Source organism: Lipotes vexillifer, unplaced genomic scaffold (assembly GCF_000442215.2).
Source record: "Lipotes vexillifer unplaced genomic scaffold, Lipotes_vexillifer_v1.1 scaffold903, whole genome shotgun sequence".
In the NCBI taxonomy this organism is placed as follows: Eukaryota; Metazoa; Chordata; class Mammalia; order Artiodactyla; family Lipotidae; genus Lipotes; species Lipotes vexillifer.
The window spans coordinates 3,269,602-3,291,527 of record NW_006791919.1 but is presented as its reverse complement, the minus strand read 5'-3'; the positions used below and the strand labels follow the sequence as shown (position 1 = coordinate 3,291,527).

General features: G+C 36.6%; 1 protein-coding gene across 1 annotated transcript in view; it reads right to left on the bottom strand.

The window, feature by feature from the left end:
• Window positions 1–13,883, bottom strand: part of COL5A2 (collagen type V alpha 2 chain) — a 142,524-nt gene extending 128,641 nt beyond the window's left edge. The window contains exon 1 of the mRNA XM_007464981.1: window positions 13,512–13,883. Within this exon, the coding sequence (XP_007465043.1) occupies window positions 13,512–13,608 (97 nt within the window). The 5' untranslated portion in view covers window positions 13,609–13,883. The remainder of the gene's footprint in view (window positions 1–13,511) is intronic.
• Between the last annotated feature and the right edge of the window lie 8,043 nt (window positions 13,884–21,926).

Sequence of the window (21,926 nt, the reverse complement as noted above, 5' to 3'; positions counted from 1 at the left end):
GCATTCCTGATTTTACATGGATGTGAGCATTTGTGAGTGCCTTTTTAAAATCTTGTCAGATTTTTAATCTAAATTTTTCATATGCCCGAATTAGACACACGTACTTCTTGTAAAGACATTTTTTACAAAAGGCTATTTTCTATCCATAATGCCTGGGAGTGAAATTCTAGCAGGACTTGGTGACATAAATGTTTAGAGGACTAAATCAGGATCAGTGGAGTAGGAAAAGTGGAAAATAAATCACAAAAATGAGTCCCTCATTTTCCCTGAAGAAAATGGGAGACAAGCAGCATGTTCCAAAAAGTTCTGTGCTCAAGAAATATCAATGGAATAAATCAAACCTTCTAAATATTCAGACTAAACATGTACATATCTCCCAACAAACATTATTGCAGAGAAAAATAAGGGCTCAGGAACAAGTATAAAATAAGGAATCAAGAAAAATCATGACAATCTCATGATCTACTCCTCAGGTAAAGCTCATAAGTTTTTAATTCCCCTTCCTGCCTCCCTCCCTACCTCCCTCCCTTCCTTCCTTCCTTTTTTTTTTTAAGGCTAGATAGAATAGCAATTTAGTACGTTCAGCAGATTATCAGGAAAAGTAAGCAGTGTCTTCATTGCAAAGACAAATCCATCAGCTTTAAGGGCAAGAGTCTAGGATGCCACTAACCTCTGACCACCATCCCACCAAAAAATATTTAGAGAGCACCAAGTCTTATGGTTGTAATAGTGTAACAGCACTGAATGCACTTACATATTTTCTAACTGGGAAATTCAAAATTAATCTGAAATCTACAAAATTTAATCCCAGATTATTCTGAATTTTTTTCACAATCACCTTTTACAACAGTGTCTAGAAACATTGTTGTAAAGCCATTCACTGAAAAGCAGATCATTTTGGAAGTTGTGTTTCTTAAATGAACCACAGTCAGGTAAATAACTAGAAACCTGGATCAAAACTTCAAATCCTAACTTAAAAGTACTGAAAGATATTACCTACAGAAATTATGCATAATGCTTCAATCCACCAAAACGCATACATGAGATTCTTCACAGTGGTATAGCACAAATCTGACCTATGTGAAGTAAGTTTATGTAAACCTTCTATAGTCATAGAATTTCAGAGCAGAAAGTGGCCCTGGATAATACACCACAGGTCTTACAAAGGAGGAAACTGAGGCCTGAGAATTTAAGTCACTTCCACAAAATCACCAAGTTAGTTCATGATAGAGCTACAATTAGAATGCAGATTTCCTGTGTCCTGGTCTAGTTTTAATTTAGAATTATTTCAACAATTCATTCATGAAAGAAAGAAACAGTCTATTTAGTTGAGGCCCTCATCTCTTTAACTGCATGTTTCTCTCTGTACAAGTAGAGAGTCTTAAAATATACCAGAAAGTAGACAGGCTTGAGGGATGATGGAGCCTTTTTCTAAACACTTGGCTCAGATTGCTGTGGATATTTATCACCAGTTTAAACTTCTCACTCAAAGTCACCTTCTGACCCAGGGAAAAGGGATACCATGCTACAAACAGGCCCTTAGAGCTTAACTTTGATTTTGAGACAGGCTTCCTGATGAGAGATGAATAGGGAAAAAGTAACAATAATAGTGGATTCAGACTTCTGTCAGGAAGCTACATTTTTGCTTGTATAGAGACTGCAGTCCAGTTATATTAGAAAAATCACGTTTTGTCTTTCCATCTGTTCTGTTTATCCTCAAGTCAAAGTCTCTATTCTCATTTTTTTCCTATTTAATTCCTATTTTGGGGCTTTGGGAGTTTTCTAGATATATATGCAAACAAGGTATTTTACTCTCTGAAATTCAAGGTTTAAAAAACCCCACTAATTTTGCTTTCTTTCAGTTCTATGAAGAGTCTTATATTCCTTTGGATTATAAATATTCTCATTTACCTAAAATAAAACATTTATTTTGTATTCATCTAACTTTTCATTACAGTAAATCATACTAAAATAATAACATTACCCTTATCGAGGCTTTTAAACCTGACACAGAATTTCCACAGATATCATGAAATCTTCATTTTGAATCTGTGAGGTAGCAAAATAAAAAGTATTATCCCTGTTTTATAAATGAGGAAATTAAGGTTCCAACACATTATAAGGAATTTATAAGGAAAGAGTCAGAACTTTACTGGAGTTGTCTGACTCAGGGTCAGTGCTCTTTGGACCCTGTTGCTATGTTGAGTCAGTAGAAGTTGAATGAGCTCACAGAGCTCCTTCCTCTGCATTGACCACCCAGGTGGAGGTGCATGCCATCCCTCATGAAAACATTGCCAGGGTCCAAATAAGTCTGTCTTGAACCAGTAAAATATCAGGAAAGTAAACAAATGTTTTATGTATTGAGCATAGTTTCACTTTTCTTTAACAACTCTACCTGAACCAAATAGGCAAACAATTGCCAAAATCATTATATTAGAAAGAAAAAGAATAGAATTAAATGAGTATATGTACCACTAAGTTTGCGAAATGCATCCTAATACCAAAGTATAACTTTCAGGGGTTGTGCCAGTTTGCTTTTCCTGACTTGCTTTGTGAATAATCTGGAGCTGAGCACAGGCCTGGCCCAAAGGAAAAACATGAAATTAAAAACAATTCCTTATTGCCATTTCAAACCTCGCAATTATACCTCTCTCTACTCCTCTCCCCCATTCCTGGCCCTGTTCTGCCCCAGGGATTCTGCTCCCCCCATCAAAATTTTAATTCAATTCTTCAATATGCAGATGAGAAAACTGAATCTCAAAGATCAGTAACTTGCTCAAGGTCACAAGGTTGCAAATGGCAAACTCAGGATTCAAATTTGAGACTCCAAAGACCCAGGCTCTGTTAATTGCTTTTTGAAAGTAAATGGAAAAGAAGTTCTAAATGTAGAAACTGCTCACTGTTAAAGGTTCTAAGTGTAGAAAAATGGTAATAATTGGGAACCGAAGGAATTTCCCAGAATTAAAAAAATCTCATTGTGAGATAGTGCCCTATTCCTACAGTTCCTACAGCCTATAGGCCTAGTTAAGAGTATCTATGCCATTAGCTCAAAAGAACAGAGATATAGTATTGTGGTTGTGTTTATTTATTTATTCATTCTAAAATGACTATGTTTTAGGAATATAGTATAAACAAAAAATTAGAGAAATCAAAGAACAAAAATTAAGAGATATCACGAACTTCCCCAACCTCTCTGAAATTCTCAAAATAAATCCCACAAGACATGATATAGGAAAGGTCAGGGAGCCCCACATTAGCTTGGAGCCTTACATTTTAACGTATGATTTCAATGAGGCTATCTGAGCCAACTGCTAATTGGTATCCTTGTGTACCCACAGAGAACCCATCTTCCCATGCATGTATGCTTTCCATATGATGCACAATCATATGGTTCTATCCTGAAGAAACTCAGAAGTCCTCTTCAGAAACAGTCGGAATCCTGTGGGCAAATTTCCATTTTGATTATACTAAGGCAACTTTCAGCTTCTATTAGAATAGGTTTGAAGTGATTCTAATGTCTTGACTGTAGAACCCTCCACAGACAAATACAGGATGCCCATGACAGCTGTGTTTTATCCACCTATAGTGCCATAGAGTCCATCTGATACTGGGACTTTCACCCAGAGCTATGATGTCAGCTGATCCTGACGGCCAGAGAATATCGGGGAAAAAAATCATAAAAGGAAAATTACCATATATAATATACTCAATTACAAAGGAGTAATATTTTTTAAAGCGTGCACTGGAATAATGACTAGAGAGGGCACGTGTTGTAGACTAGTTTCCCAAGGAGTAGAAAAGAAGAGGACACCAAACAGGTAAGTTTTGATAGGAGGTCAGGCTAGAAGAAAAATTCTGTAATTTGAACCAAATTTGGGAAGGAGACATGCAGATAAAGCTTCATTGTGAGACCTTGATTCTCAGGCAGATTCCTGAATGCCTTCCCTTCAAACTTAAAGGAGGTTGAAAGCGTATTTCCCTAAAAAAAAATTTAATTTAATTTAAAAGTCACCTACTTCAAAACTGTTTTCTTAAAACTGAACCTGCTTACCCTCCTGGGACTTTAGCAACATGGAACAGATGTGGAAGGGGTACAAGGTAGCTCAGGTGAATATAGCTCTGGCAAGTTTATGAAATATTTATATTCTGAATATACCAAAATACCATAAAAATACTAATTTAATTATCATAAAATACTGATTTAATTTTATTTCATCATCCTTCACATACCCAAACACAAACACTGCCAGTGGAACTTTGAATGTATCCACGGATTACTCGCTTTAGAACTAATTGTTTCAATTTTGATTCATTCGCTACATAAAGGAATTAGCCTACTTTTTTAAAAACATAAAACAAACAGATTCAAAGTAGCCTGAAATCTTCCCAGGCTAATAAGCACTCCATTGGTTCAGAAATTTATCAGTTGTTTCTCAGAAAAATTCAGTTCAGTTTTACTGTGCTTAAGAGAAAAATAAAAATACAGACAAACACATGCCTAATCTAATGTGTAGAGATAAAGATTTAAGAGGAAATGGGGAAGAGCTGGAGAAAGAAGTGTTTTTTAGTGAACACTCAGAAAGACATAAGACTTGCAGCACCTGAAAGCTTAAACACAAGCTCTTGATGGAATGTTCAGTTGTTTCTCCTTCATTGTCCCCAAGTCTCTTTTTCTTTTTTTCTGTACAAACTCATAGAAGATTCTCATATCAGAATCACTCATTTGCCTTAGAATGGCCAGTGCCCTTCTGCCCTCTCAAATGAAAGTATAAGCCTTCTTTATAAAACTTCAGAGGGTTTGTGTTTTTAGCCAAAGACCAGAAAACTAGGAACTTTTTCTTTGTAGTTCATCTTCCCATGGTAACCAGTTAACCTCACTGTTCACCCACCAGTCCATCCTACTGGAAACTCTAGCTAAAAATTTAGCACTAACATGAGAAGCATAATGCTCTGAATTAAACTGTAACTTAATTATTTCTTCAATAGAAAGCTCTGGAAAGAATGAAAAAGAAAAAATTTAAAAATAATTTCAAACTAGCATAAATAAATCTGATAGGTTCTTCTCCCTCGGGAGAAAATAATTAGTATATAAGTGCTATTTAAGAAATACTAAATGAAAAATAAATGAAGTGAAAATATTAAATCTCTATAAATAAACTGTATTTGCTAAGGGAAGCACCCATACTTTAAAATTCCATAATGAAAAACTCTAGAGCTGACAGCCACAGAACAGCTATATTGAATAAGAAAGATTTAATTAAAGGAATTCATAGCTACTAATTATCTGGTGAAATTCCATGTGCACACCTCCTGCCAATTCAAACCCATCATTCTGTTTAAGTTTGAAAAAATGAGAAGAAAGAAAAGTAGAGCAAAGTAAGGAAAGTGTGAGTATAAAGAATGTGCCTACATCCTACACCAGTTTCTGCTTTCTGGAGTCAATTTCACAAAAATCTCCTGGGAGCGAAGGGAGTGAAGAAACCAGCAGCCTTTGGAAAATGAAGAGACTTGCTGCAAAGTCTGAGAAAAGACAGTCACTCCCTCTACTGTATCCAAATAGTCCTGTGAGCTGTGCTGTAAATCCCTGTGCAGTGAAGCAATTCCTCTCATTCCAGATACAATACAGGGCAATGCAGTGTGGAAAATAAGCTTCCAATTTTTACTACAGACTTTTATGACTATCATATTTTCAGAAAATAAACTCTGAAACAGACAGAGCTGGTAGACAGACATGAGGTAGCACTGGGGCATAGAACGGATCGTGCTTGGCTTGCTTACATCCTGGGAACGACTACAGAGAATGAAATGCTGTGGCGGTGAGAAACAGGAGAGCAGCAGTGATGCTTCAAACCACAGGGTCACTAGAAAGTATTCAACAGAGAGAGCTTTTTGTTTCCTTTGTTTTTTCCCATATAAACCTACACAAGAAGACGCTACAATAAAGCTCTGCTATTTGAAGGGTAAAATTTATAAATGGGCTTACAATATAGCCTATTTAGATTTAGATGAAAATACTGAGGTATTGTCCAAATGACCATAGTAGAACAGTAAATAAAATTTGCATTTTAAGTTTTACACTAATTTTAATCTCTTTGAGAGCAAAAGTTGTTTATTTTTTCCATAACATCTAACATTTTGGTTCTTATAATTACCCAATAAGCATTTATTATTATTGCTATACTACTAAATAGTAATGGAATAATAATATCAACTGGATAATAATGTTGGATAATGATATCAATAATCATTTGATGAGCTCCTAGTATTTGTTGGGAGCCATACTACTATGTAGGTAGTTTATATACATGATAGTCTTCAAAATAATTATTTAACGTAAATATTACTATTCTAATTTTATAGACAAAAACACTGGGACATAGAGCCATCAAGAAAATTGCTCAAGAATATGCAAATATAATTTGCAAATCCTGAATTTGAAATCAGTTCACTCATATTTGAATGAATAAATAGTGGGAGAAATTTTCTGTTAGATTTTCAAAAATAATATTCATTGGCATATATGCATGGAATAACTATCATATACTTAATATATAAAATAAATTTATGACATGAAGTGGAACCTGGAAATAGACTTAAAAAAAGGAACCGAGTGTGTGCATGTGTGTAGTGAGAGGTGGGAACTACAGGCAATTTCTATTTTGAGGCAAAGAATGATAGTGACTGTGACTAAAATTCTAGAAATGGGCCAGATCATGGAAGGTCTTGTATGCCTTGCTTAGGAGCTTGAACATTATTCTTTCCTCAAGTTATGGGAGTCAATGGAAGATTTTAAGGAAGGTAATGAGGTAATCAGATTTTAGTTTTGTATCACAGTGGCAACAGAGGGGGTCTCTATAGGTGTGGGTGGGAAGTAGTCACATGGGAGGCAAGAGACAAAGTTAGATGTTACTGCAGTAAATTGTAGTAATACTGCAATATGATGATGAGAGCCTAAACTTAGGCATTTGTAGTAGAGAGGGAGAGGAGGTATATATGAGGAATATTTAGCAGGTAAAATGGTAGAGTTTAGTGACTGATTAGACTTTTGCTTGAATAACCAGGTAGGATGATCTTGCCTTTAACTGACATAAAGAATACATGAGAGGGCTTCCCTGGTGGCGCAGTGGTTGGGAGTCCACCTCCCGATGCAGGGGACACAGGTTCGTGCCCCGGTCCAGGAGGATCCCACATGCCGCAGAGCGGCTAGGCCCGTGGGCCATGGCCGCTGAGCCTGCGCGTCCGGAGCCTGTGCTCCTCAACGGGAGAGGCCACAACAGTGAGAAGACCGTGTACCGCAAAAAAAAAAAAAATCACAGGAAAAAAAAAAAAGATTTGGCAAAAGTAAAACATATACCACCAAGGTTTGTATCTGTGATGACTGAAATCAGATTGTAATGTCACTTTCTGTGTCTCATTTAAGTGCTCTAAAAGTGCCTTCAGGTAAAGTTCCCAAATGACCCTCCTAAGAGTCCCATCAGATTAACAGGGGTGTGTATAAATCCCCCAATTTCAGATGAGGACCCAAAGGTTTGGTAAAGTTAAAGGACTCTAAAGGTAGCAAGACTGCTAAACAGCAGAGATGGACCAGAACTAAGGTGTTCTCCCAATGATGGTTGGACTGTGGCTTACTTTACTTACTAAAGTATATAGACTACAACAAGGCTATGATGCTTATGTTGCAAGAAATGTTTCCACCGAGAATCCTGTCATCTTGAAACTGAATTTATAATTCTGATTGAGCAGACACCCAGAAAGGAAAAGAAAAGAAAAGAAAAAGGAAACCAACTGTGAGACAGTCCTTCCTCCTTCTCAGATCTAAACTAAAATTTTTTTTAAAAAGCATACAAACATTTTTGAGTTTGAACATTATACCAGAAAGCTAATAGGGACAAAGTTCATTATTTATTAATATTATTAAAATTGTTAACATTACTGCCTTCTCTGTAGAAGGCAACACGTGAGTAAGGAAAATCTTGTGCCATTGTAATGTCCCTGATACACTGCTCCTTAGAGAATATACTCAGTATATGATGGAACCATCCTGATTTCTGTTGAGGAGTTTAGTTGTAAACATATCAATAAAATAAAATAAAAACACTAAGGTCACCAATGTAGTCACAACTTTAAGGCAAAATTTTCCACTGGATAGACTACCCCTCACGCAAATGCCAAGGATAGATACTCTTTGTATATAACAGTTCTTCAGCCTTAAATTAAATTTAGAAAAAGTCACATGAAATTTACATGGAAAGAAATTTAGAGGAAAACTGAACAGGTCCATATGTTCCAACCATTCCATTGTCTTATATAAACTTGTTCAACTTGCCAAAATGTACACAATAGGTCAATTAATAATTAACAATTTTAGTCTTTCCTACTATCATTATATCTCTCATGTGTAAATCTAAACTTTTCAATGTTGTAATCTCAGAGAAAAAAAATTAGTCAAAAAGTGACTAATCCAGTTTTAAATATTTTATGAATTTCCATGTAGGGCTAAGTGATGATGTATGAATTATCCTTCAAGTAGGAGCAAGCTGCTTGATTAAAAAAAGAAAAAAATAGATTAACATGACTTCAATCTTCTAAGTCTCCTCCTCTCAAAACAAAGCTTTCTCTTTATGTTTTTACTTTACATACTGCATTATGTGCATTTCTAGAATGATCAACACAATGAGTTTTAGGCCTGTGTTGATAATGATATAAGTGTGAAGAGCAGGAAGTAAAAGAGAGAAAAAGAAAACTATATATTCACCTGCAAATACATTTTAATAGTCTGTGTCCTTTGCATAGTAGAATGATTCACCTGACCTGCCATGAGGAGGATTTGGGCCTTGAGTTGTTTTTCCAGAAATGATGGTGAATTTGCAGTGCTTTATATACAAACTTCAATTAAGCAGCCTTATAAGTGAAAGGAATGACTAGAATAGCAAGCTATTGCCAAAGTCACAGTGTGTAGCCCTAGAACAGGAAGCCAAATGGTGTCATATCAAGACAAGAGTATTAGGCAGAGATTTAATACAGTGGTTCACCAGCATGTATCAGAATCACCTGAAAGCTTCCCAGATCCCATCCAAATCTACCAAATCAGGATATCTGGAAACAAAGGGAGCCTAGAATCTATATTGGCAACAAGCTCTTCATGTGATTCTTTATGCAGCCAGCTCAACACTCATCTGTGGATCGCTTACCAAAAAACTTAGAGTCATGGTCAAAGTCTACACTGCATTTGTCAATATAAAAAATTCACTGTAACTATCAATCTACCAATCTACATACATAGAGAGATACTCTTCAAAATAAAGCCTCGTTCTAATTTGAATAAAAGTTATAGGTACTTCTAAATTTATCTGAAGAGAATAAGGAAAGAATTGCAAAGAATTACAACCTAGTATTTAAGTGCCCTCCTGTGTTCTTGGCTTTGTAGTCTGCTCAGAAGTGAACAATAACCAGGGTAAATCAGGTTACTCAACTATATTCTGTCCATTGAAACCAGATCTATTCCACTAGTTGACAATTATGCTCATTGTGGCTGGGATTATAGTTGCCTCCTAATAGCTACTCTCCCTTTTATATCCTTCATAACATAACTCTATTCAGTAGAGTACACTGTCAGTGCTATCCAGCTAAGACTACATTTCCCAGCAGTCCTTGTAACTTTGTATGACCATATGACTAAATTCTAGCCAACTTTCAAGTAAGTTGAAATGATATGATGACTTAATAGTCTCCATTAAAAAAGAGAGAATCACAGCCTTTGTCTCCCATTCTCTATCCAGATGCCAGGAAAGTAAATATAATGGCTGGGATTCCAGCAGCTGTCTAGGAACATAACATCAAGGACTGTACCCTAGGGATATGAGAGAGCTAGAAAAAAATTGAATCCCTGATGACTTTGTAGAGCTGGTATACCAGCCTTTCACTACCTAACTAGAAGCTTATTTTATATAAGGAAAAGAACCACTTTTTTTGTTTAAACTACTGCATTCTGCTATATGCAGGTAGACCTAGATTAAAACATCCACTATAAAAGAAAAGTTTGCATATCCTACATGATTCAAAGTACCTATTCCAGTAGTAAAGAGTTTAAAACAATTTATGAGTGAACAAGTATCTTAAGCTATGTATTTGTATTCTGTACCTCCTTTAAAATCATCCCATCCAAGTACTGCTGAGTGTTAAGCATTAGTTTCTTCATATTTGTATTTTAATAATGAGATAAATGGTAGACGTAATATAATAAAAATGCAGGAGACCATGGTATAGAAAGGACTGTGAGCCCCTCATCTCTTAGTAATCAGAAGTTGGCTTGGGTCCAGGATATTAGTGTAGGGTTGCCACAAGAGGGTTGCAAATTTATGGCCCAGGAGCCAAACCTGGCACTCAAATATATTGCACTTGGCTTAGGCAATGCTTTCTGAAAACATTAGATGTGACTGTCTTCAAGTGGGCATGCATCTTCAGTTCTCCACAGGCCCACCATCCCCTGTTGACGTACAAACGCTCACTTGCTTCACTTATTGATGTTACCTACCTTCTCAGTGCCTCTGAGAAGCACTGACATTTATAGTCTCTGGAAATAAAATGGTACATTTCTGCACCCTCCCTTCTCTTAATTTCTTCTCTGTTGTTGAAATCAATGATTCATATCAGACTATTTTCCAAGATTAAGTATGTCCACTTCTAATAACAAGAATGTATATAAGCTCACTAGATGTTAGACCTTTATTTAGGAATATAAAAATTACTATAAATGCACTAGTATTTTCTCCTACAAAAAACAAATGGGGAACCTCTCAAAGCACCCCCCTAACAAACACACACACAAAAAACTCATGAAAAGCTGATTTTGTCACCTTGACTCATTTTTGTTACTTAATTTTACTTAGTAGTCTCAACTAAAGTTAGCCCAACTCTCAAACTTTCTCATTTTTATGAATTTAAAAAATCAATTCAGCTCTTAAAATTTAGTGAGAAGTAGTAATGATCTTGGCCTAAACAGCCTAAAACTTATTTACTTTCTTTTGTCATTCATAAGTATTTTTATCAGACAGGTACTGTGTAACTAAGTAAAATATGTTTTAAATTTCCAGTAAAAATAATCACAGTCAAACAGAAGAAAAATATACCTTGAAGTCCTGAAAAGAAAAAAATAAAAGCTCCCAAATATGTACTTATATATGATAATAGGTCTCCACATTCAAAGGGGACATATTTGCACACAAATCAATACCACATTATATGACTTAGAGCTAAAATTTGAAAAACATACTTGTTTTGCACGTGTGCCTTAGATATTTCTTTAGTTTAAAACATTTACCTGAACTTACTCTTCCCCAAACTTAAAATCACATGCAGTTTCAAAATTCTGACACTTCTGTTAAGCTTGTGACAAGCCTGAACAGGGAAAATAAAGTATTGCCAAGTACCACACAATATAACTTAAACCAAAATATGCATGGTAAGTAAATACAAGTTATGTAGCTCTGAATATTCTGGATTCTGGAATTCTTTTCTACATCAACTTTAATTAAGACCATAACTATTTTCTTTTGCTTTTGAATTTTTATTACATGTATTCTCTTAGCTTGAGTAATAAAACTGAGGAATTTATTTTTTATAATACGTATGAAAGCAATTACCCTTTTTCTGTAAAATATAATGTTTGGAATTCCAGTTTCTATGCTGTTTGGTTATACTGGGGGGAGCAGAGTTGGTATGGAATCAGGGACTTTTTGCATCAAGCCTCACATTCCTAACATTTATGTAAATTAGTATTAAGGAAAATTGAACTCTGCTCATTTTTCAGAAACACCTACAATGTAATTACAACTATTTGAGAAAGTCTTTTAACATATGGCCTACTCCATATGCTTATAGGAAACATTTATTTACATGTTCAATTATTTTCATACTTTATAAATGTAAGTTATTTATTTTAAAATATATTAACAAGGGAAGTTGTGTTGATTAAGTTTTAAAAGAAAGTTGTTGGTTGTTTTGGTGGGGGAGGGGAGTCAACTACTTTTATGTTCAAATTTTTCTATTTCTATTGTAAGTTTTCTGTATTTTATTTCTCCCCTTTCCTGACTTCTACTTCCTAGTAAATTATCTCTCCAACCCTTCCAAACAGTACATGCTTTTCACAACATTACAAGAAAACTCAAGAAGTTTCATCGTTTATAAATTGTCTCATTTTCAAAAACATAAAAAGTAACATAAAAAGATCCAAGATTTTAGAAAGTGCCCCCTCTATGGGACTCTGGACAGATTGTTGGGTATTCATCCCAGATTCTTATTTTCACTTTTTAAATGTTTTTTAGACCTCATGGCCTCTATATTAATTTTATGAACATCTACAGAGCAAAAATACACAGAAGCAGGTATTAAAATATATATATACACGCATACATATGTGTATATATACACAAAAATATATATGAAAGACAATAACAAAAGTTTAATAAATATGCTAAGTTTTAAAAGCTTGAGTTTGATGTTAAATTGTTATGAAAATCTATAATGGCCTATTATGAAACAGTACATGTCCGTATTTGAAACTTCAGGCCTGGAGGGGAAGGATTTAATAATCAGTGGAACCAATTTAAATATTTTCTTATATTTTATAGCAGCCATGCATTTTTGCTTAACATACCACAGAACCCAACCCTAACATATGCAAATTTCAAAGGAGAAAAAATCGGTAACCAGTCAAGATTTGTCTCACATTTTAAAAAAAGAAAAGAAAGGAAACTTCTGTCTAATGAATAATGCCAATAAAATACTCCTTGATAAATAAATTATATAAGGCATGTGGATTTCCTGCCTTCCGCCATCCAACAGGGAACCACCACTGTCCTGATAATCAAGTCAGTAGGGTGGGAAAATAAGAAATCTGGCTTCTATCAACTTCTGCCATGGGGAAAGAAACGAGACTGCCTCTCAGAAAGCAAAAGTGATTGTATGATCACAAATGAAAATGGGAAAGACGTAGAAGTCTGTAAAGAGAGAAAAATAAGGAGCCAAAGACAAAGAAAAAATCAGATATCAAACTGGCTGCAGAGGCTTTTCTAAACAAAGAATTTTATGAAGCAGCTGAAGTTCAGTACAAAAAAGACTCCACCCTACCCTGCTTCTGCTGCGACTTCTCCTTGCTCTGAAAACTCCAGCCCACAGAACAGAACTCCTCTCACTAAAAGTGCCTTTAGTGCTCTGTTTTAAGCACTCTCCTTTTCTTTTAAACTTCCCACTCTCCACATTCAGGCAAAAGGACTTATCCTAGGCTTTCCCAGAAATATTCAGTAGTGTACTCTTCGAACCTCAGATGTGGAAGCTCCGGATTTACAAACATCCCGATTGTCTTCCGAGCTGTTTCCCAGGTGCAAATCTGTCAGCCCCCTTCTCAACTTCAAATCAGAACCTCCTCTTCATGCTCTTCCTGAGGCTTAACATTCCACCTATTTCCCAAACTATGCAATAAACACCACAAGGAAAGCAAACGGCAAACTCACCATCCTCATCTTCTTCCTGGGCTTTTATTGAGACAAATTGCCCTAATAAAATAGTAAGAATGAGGAGAGGTCTTGCTTCCACCCAGTTTGCCATCATGTCTAAATATTAGACATGTGGGTCCTCCTGGCAGTGAAAAGTAGATTCTAAGGTTATTGTAGCACCATGAAGTCAGCTGTGGGCTCTTCTTTCAGCACCAGCCCCAGGGCAGCCTCTGAAAACCCCCTTTTTCAGCACCAGCTCCGGCACAGTCTGCGAAAACTTTTTTCAAGCGTTGCAGCTTTAAATAGGAAGAATGCTGCCTCCACTTCTTTTCCTGCCCCTTTTCAGCTTGTTCAGGCTCATAACCATCCAGTGTCTGCCAAGCAACGGTCTGATTGATAGTAAACAACCAAATCAGAACACGCGCCTCAGTGCCTTGAACTGTCCCTATTTCATTTATGTTTTAAACATAAATGGGGCTTAATCACAGAAACAAATGTTTGTTTCTCTTTGCCTTTTTTTCTTTTTAAAGAAAGCCTGTTAGAAGGAAAGAGACTTATTCTCCCCTCCCTACCCTTTTCCCCAGACACACACCCCTTCACTTTTTCCCTATAGGGAGGAAATACAAACTTTCAGCCTAGTTTTTGGTGTCTAGATAATTCAGGATCCTCGTCTACCTTAAACTTTCAAAGGAATAAATTTTAACCCTTTCTTTTTACTAAGGAGGACTCATTCTTGTCCCCTTGCTACATTCTGTTTCTTGACCCAGATTCTGGAAGGGGACCGTTAAATGTCCAGGTGAAGAAACTATTTGACAAATGCATCATACTTTGAATTAAGATCGTCTCCTTATCTCTCCATCTCTCTTATTTAGAGAAACACATTTGCAGGCCCTTCTTGTCCCAGAGAGTTTTATTATGTAAAAAAGCAGTCCACTATGTTAGTGTGGAGTAATGGGAAGGACACTGTATTTGGATGCAAAAAGCCTCGCTTCAGACATCAGCTCTGCCACTCACCCATTTTGTAAACACAAAGTCCTTTATCTCTGTGCACTCCAATTTTCTCATTTGAGAACAGAGTTTTGCCCTGACCAGTGGACAGGGTTTAGTGACATTAAAACAAGTAATATATTACTAACTAAGTTCTGAGTTGCAAAGAACTACGTAAAAGTAGATGGTGGTATTATTACCCCTAAACCAGCTTTTCAGGGAATTTGGTAGTTCCAGTTGCAATTGCCATTCAAGAGCATTATTCATGAACTTTTGTGCCACACTCATGCTTGCCAAGATCTTAATGACCTCCGAGTGTTCCACATAACCTAATACGTTTGCTACCTTGAGTCTACCCAGAATCAGAATGTCTGTTCTACACAACACAGGTGAGTCAATGGTTTATAATTACTCAGCAGTGATCAGGAACCCTGCACTGCACTAAGCACTGGAGGGAGAGGATGACACAAAGTAAGTGAAAGGCATACCCACTGTCTCCAAGGAACACGTGTAGACACTAAGAAAAGAAATTTACATGAAACAAGAAATATAAGCCAGAGCATATACATATGTGTGGGATACATTAAGCCTAGGAGAAATTCAGAGAAAGGAGAGATTATAGGGTAAGATTAGGTAAGTGATGTATTATCCTCACTTTTCTTCATAGAAGAAATCCAAGAAACTTTGAATTTTCGCTTTGGAGCTAGAATCTCCAGAGAAGTATTCCAGAGGAGGTCAACTCTCCACGCAGCTGTACCCCTCAGTCTAGCTTTTCACTTCAACATGTCCCGTTTCAATTAAATACTTCTGGCACCACCACACTTAAATGCCCTGCTCCCACTTAAACAAATGGGCCGAGTAAGAACCAAAAATCACCCTTCTGCTAATTCTAACTAGAATATCTGAGAGAGGCCAGGACGTGAAAAAAACCTTGCTAAATATTCAAAAAGAATAACAGGAAAATGCAGAGAAAAAAAACTTTACTCCATGTGCTTGCCACTTCTATTCTACTTTGAAACTATTTTAGACATCAACACCCCAATACCAAAGGGTTGGCACAATTTTCAGGCATCTTGTGTGGAATCTTTACTGAACCACAGAGACTAAGGACATTTATGGAGAATCTGCAATTCGCAGAAAGTATTCTAAATGCTGAGAGCACATAGATGATAACTAAACAGGAACAGGACTTGTAGCAGAATCAGTGTACATAAACACTCAGTGCTTGCTCAGACCAGCATCTTAGTATCTGTTATTAAAAGAGTTATTATCAGCAAATCAATAGTTATTTTAAATTTAAATGTAAACACAGCTTTTATAAGAAAGATTTAAAATCCAAGGCAACCTCTGACAGTTTCCTCCAGTCCCAGCCTCCTCTTCCCATCATACAAAAAGCACATGGTATGATAGAGGCAGAGCAAATATTTTCAAGAGAGCTGAGATAAATTATTAGCATTCTCTCTTATCCTTGCTAGATTTGTGACTTGGGCTTTTCTTCTATGTTTGGCTTTAGGATTCTACATTATAATTTGGAAAAAAGTAAAACATACAGAGGTATTGACCAGGTGTGCCTGTTTAATAGATGTGGCTGAATTCAGGAAGACTTGACTATTTCTCAGTCCTCGAAGAACTGATTCTAGGCCTCAGTGCCTGGGTGGAGAGCTCAAAAATCTGTCACAATTCCGATGAATTGTGCATATTATAATAATATGGGCCTAGTGGGTCAATTTTTACTAATCCAATTTTTCACAGCAACTCTGAAAGGGTATTTTATTTATTTATTTATTTTTTGCGGTACGCGGGTCTCTCACCGCTGCGGCCCCTCCCGCTGCGGAGCACAGGCTCCGGACGCGCAGGCTCAGCGGCCGTGGCTCACGGGCCCAGCCGCTCCGCGGCATGTGGGATCTTCCGGGACCGGGGCACAAACCTGTGTCCCCTGCATAGGCAGGCGGACTGTCAACCACTGCGCCACCAGGGAAGCCCTCTGAAAGGGTATTTATTAATTTTCTCAAGTTATATATAAAGGGATAACGCTTCAAAGAAGTTTCAAGTTTGCTAAGTTAATAAGTGGTAGATTTAGGTTTCTGTTACTCCAAAGTGAGTGTTCTCACTGCTTCCTAGCTTTTAGATCTACTTGATACCAATACTTCCAATCTCAGAAGGTGTCTCAGCACCCTTCAGGGTTAGTCCCTCCCTCTGCACTCTTTATCCCTTCCCTTTACATTTCCTTCAAGACATGACTCTGTCAGTGTCTTCCTCAATTTCTTCAAAAAAAGAAGCAAAAAACCAAAGGTTTCCCTTGACTCCACATCTTCTACCAACTCTTTTTTTCCTCTCCTTCCTCTCCTTCCCCTCCTGGTTATACTTCACCCTGTGCATCAGGATGCCATCATCAGCACAAGAGACACCAATACCCACCCCTTTGTTGATAAACCCCAAAGATCTTTCCTTTTTCCTCCTGTTGTGTTTGATATTCAGACTACTCCCTTCTTCTTACTGAAACTTTTTCCCCTCGTGGCTTCCTGGTCCCACATACTACTCCTCCCCCTCTGTTTTGGGGGTCAAATTTCCTTTGCTAATTCCTTTCAGAAAGTTATTGTGCTCTCCAGTATTGTACTACCAGCTTTTTTCTCTCCTTGCCCATTATCTTGATCTATTTTAACTACTAGACCCCTTGACTTTATTTCCATTTACATGCTAATAACTTCCAGTCAAGGCTTCCCTCCTGAGCTGTGGACCTGTATTTATAAGTGCTTGAACATCTCCCTCTGGACAAGTCCATGTAGCTCAATACCAATGAACACTACCACAATTACCCTAGTCCCAAAGATAAGACACAGAGGACACTCTTCCTTCTCCTTCAACCCACATCAATTGTTCACTGAGTCTTGCTGGTTTTATTATGTGCTTGCATTTTTTTAAATTGTAGCTGATTGACAATATTATATTAGTTTTAGGCGTACAACACAGTGATTCAATATTTTTATAGCTAATACTCCATTTAAAGTTATTATAAAATATTGGCTATATTCCCCGTGCTGTACAATATATCCTTGTAGCTTATTTTGTGCATAGAAGTTTGTACCTCTTAATCCCCTACCCCTATGTAGTCCCCCTTCCCTCTCCCCACCGGTAAACACTGATTTATTCTCTATACCTGCAAGTCTATTTTGTTTTTTTTATATTCACTAATTCCTAAGTACTTACATGATATAGCAACATGATATTTTAAAATAATAATAACAGTAATCATAATGAAGGAGGAGAAGGAAAATGCCTATTTCTTGGTCCCATCTCCCTCTACTTTCCTCTTTTAGCTTCAGCCATTGGAAACACAGATTTTCCCAGGAACAAAAGCAGTTTCACACCTCAAAATTTATTTAGGCTCTGACCTTTGCCTGAAATAACCACCTCCCCAGTTTAATTCGTTTTTTCATTCAACAAATATTTGTTGATTGTCTATTATTTGCCAGGCTCTAATCAAAGCACTAAGGCTGTAGTATGAACAACACAAACAAGATCTGCAGTAGAGCTGTGAACAACACAGACAAGGTCCCTGATGCTATGGAGCTTAAAACAGAATAACTGAGCAAACAAGGTAATTCCAGACAGGGATACGCCATGAAGGAAATAGACAGTGTGTTGTTTTAGGGTTGCTCAGGAGTCAGTGGTGGGAAGGATCCTGCAGATAAGGCCATAAGAGTACACTCTGTAAGGAGGTAATAGTGAATCTGAGACCTAAAATTTGAGAAGGATCTGTCCCTGGAGAACTGGGGGAAAATGGCATTCCAAGCAGAGGGGACAGGGAACATGAGTGGCCTGGAATAGTGTATTAATTTTCTAGGGCTGCCATAAAAATTACCACAAACTTAGTGCCTTAAAACAACACAAATGTATCATCTTACAGTTCTATAGGTCAGAAGCCTGGGTCCCATTAAGCTAAAATCAAGGTGTCAGCAGGACTGCACTCCTTTTGAGAGGATCTAGGGATGAATTCATTCCTTTGCCTTTTCACGCTGCTGGAGATCACCCACATTCTCGTGGCCTGTTCCTCGTCTTCGAAGCCAGCAACATAGCATCACTCTGGCACTACTTTTGGGGTCACATCTCCTTCTCTGACCCTAGCCAGGAAAGGTTCTCTGCTTATAATAGCATATGTGGCTGCATTGGTTCCACCTGAATAGTCCAGAATAATTTCCCCATCTCAACACCCTTAATCACATACCACAAAATCCTTTTTGACATGTAAGGTAACATATTCACAGGTTCTAGACACTAGGCCATGGACATCTTTGGGAGGTCATTATTCCTCTTACCAAAGATAGGAATAAGCTTTGAGTGTGAAAGAGTAGAAAGGAAGCCATTATGGCTAGCCTGATATGATGTAAGGCTGGCGATGAGGTCTGTCGGTAAAGTCTTGCAGGTCATGTATAGGAGCTTAGATTTTTTTCTAAATGCAGTGAGAATCCAAGGAGGGTTTTTTAACAAAGGGGTGACGTGCTCTAATTTACTGATTTTTAAAAAATCTGAATGGCTTGTGAGAAATGTATTATAGCAAGGCAAGAATGGAAATGAGGACACAGGTTAGGAAGCACTTTTAGTCCAAATGAGAGATGATGGAAATAGAAAGAAGCAAAGAAATTCAGACTATATTGTGGAAATAAATTCACTGATGACTTATGAGAAGCTGAAGTGCAAATTTGAGGACACCTCTGCCAACTAAGTAGATGATAGAGCCAGCAAAGCTCAAGTGTTGCCCCCCTGACAAACCAGTCTGCTCCTTCATAGAACTGACCAACGTGTTCTGTATGGACCTCCCTAACCTCACACAATATTTACGTCTGATTTCCCTGCCAGACTGAAAGCTCCTGAAGATTACGGACATTGTCTGGTTATTTATATTTGCCTAATAGTTATTGTTGAACCCATATTGTTTAGTAAAGGATCAGTAGAACTTGATGACTGAATGGCCATGACAGAAGAAACAGTGAGCATAAATAAAAATGATTTATTGACAAGATGTCATCCCCAGAGGACTAGGAATATGATGGTTCTAGTCAAAGAAATACCTAAGCAAGGAACAGAAACATAAATGAGTAGAAGGAGGACACATAACTGATTAGGTGCCTCTCTACACATATTTGCTATAAAATAGCAAAACCAGTTTCTGAACAGAAAAAGACTGCATATTGTGAATATACTTTCTTTCTGGCTGAAAGCCATTGTAAAAATAACTATAACAATAATAATAATGATGGCTAGAATGTATTAAGTACTTACTATGTGTCAAATACTACATAAGTACTTTGCATGTACTCATTAACTTAATCCTCAAATCAATACTATGGAATAAGTCCTATTATTTTCTCTGTTTTACAGATGAAGAAAGGAAATTGAGGCTCATAGAAGCTAAATAACTTGTGCCAAGTCATACTAGACAAGTCAAGAAATGACGTACTAGTCAAGAAATGGCTAGGTCCAGGTTTGGAACTCTGCTTTCACAGTCTTTTAAGGAGCTGAAATTCAAGGATATTATATGATGTTTATTTCTTTAACTTAAACGCCATCACTGATTTTTTTTAAACAAATGACAATACTTAGAGAATCTCTCAAAATGCCTTCAGTATAATAGCTTTTCAAGTAAACAAATATATGAACCAATTAATTTAATGGTATCTATATCCAAACTTTATAAATATAGGTTAGCTCTATCTGAATATTTGTATTGAAAATATATCTTTTTACATTTAGGCATAACTAGAAACATTTTCTTTTTTAAATTCTTAAAATATGAACTTTCATTTTAATCTGGATGTTTATATTTTAGCATAAGTCATATTTTGAGAAAAGTTTGCAATTTTACCTTTCAAAATATTATCTTATCTCTTAAGGCAATCAACAGTCACATTTAGAAGTTATGGAGAATGTGAAAACTTTTATCTATTACTTTGTAGTCTGTGCTTTTTGTGTCTTCTTTAGGAAATCTTCCCTACTCCTGTATTTTCTTCTGGAAGTATTTCACATTTAGGTCTTTAATCCACCTGGATGTTTTGTTTGGGTTTGTTTTTGTTGCTCTTGGTTTATAAGTTAGAGATACTTTTTTTTTTTTTCATTTGAATAGCCATTATTTACTGACTAGTCCATCCTTCCCCCACTGATTATGATATTACTGCTGTTATATGTTGTCATACGTGAGGGTCTGCTCCTGGGTTCTCCAGCCTCCTCCCTTTGTCTGTTGATGTATCCCTGTGTCAGTGGCACCGTGGCTTACTTACTGTTGTTGTCAGTAAACCTTGATAACTTAATAGGTCAGCTCTTCCCACTCCTCTTAATCATGAAAATCACCTCCACCCTTCCTTTTCCTTTATTCTTTCATATAAATTGTTTACTGAGTTTGTCAGATTCCAGGAAAAGGCCAGTTAATATTTTTATTGGACTTACATTGAGTTGAGAGATTAATTTGGAAAGGATAGATGTTTTAATGATATTGAATCTTTCTCCTAATAAAAATGGTATGTCTCCACTTATTCATGTCTTTGAATGTATTTCAATAAAACTTTATAAATCATTAAAAAAAAAATAAAAGAAGTAAGGAGAGTCCTGTCAGCCAAAATTATAACTGATCTGATAAATCATGTTGGCTCATATAGCACCCAACTCTTCACATACTGTTTGAGCACACACATACTCTTTCAGACTCACAATAACCCAGTGAAATAATATGAGCAGAATGATCATTCCCATTTTATACTGGGATTCAGTGAGATTAAGTGACCTTTCAGACAATGCAAACAATAGTTTCAAAAATGGTTTCCAAGTCCTAGCACTCTCTGCACTGTACGTCATGATAATTAAACTATAATATAATTCAACTTTACTAACTAGGAAGACAGCATCAAAAGAGTCCGCAGGCTGGATAAGAGAGTAGGTCTTAAAGGTTCTCACCACACACACACAAGAAAGGTAACTATGCCATGTTTATTAAGGCACATTTTAGATAGAGTAAATTCACGTTTTGAGATGTACAGTCCTTTGAGTATGACAAAGGTATATAATTGTGTAGCCACCATCGCAATCTAGAGGATATTTTCTTTACCCCAAAAAGTGCCTCCATTTGGAGTCAACCTTCTCCTCCCAACCCCATTCCTGGCAACAGTGATCTGACTTCAATGCCCATAGCTTTGTCTTTCCAGAACATTATATAAATGGAATCAGACAGTATATACCCTTTTGTGACTAGTTCTAAGATTCATCCATGTTGTTGCATGTATCGGTAGTTCACTCCTTTTTTAAAAAAATACTATGTTTACATTGAAAACATTTATTTCCTCATTCTTAACCATGAACCCCTTATTTATTAAGCCTAATGAATCCTGAAATGTGGGTGATTGTTTGTATTAGAATAGACAATTCTCTGTAGCTAAAATGAGAGTCCATGAGTCAGGG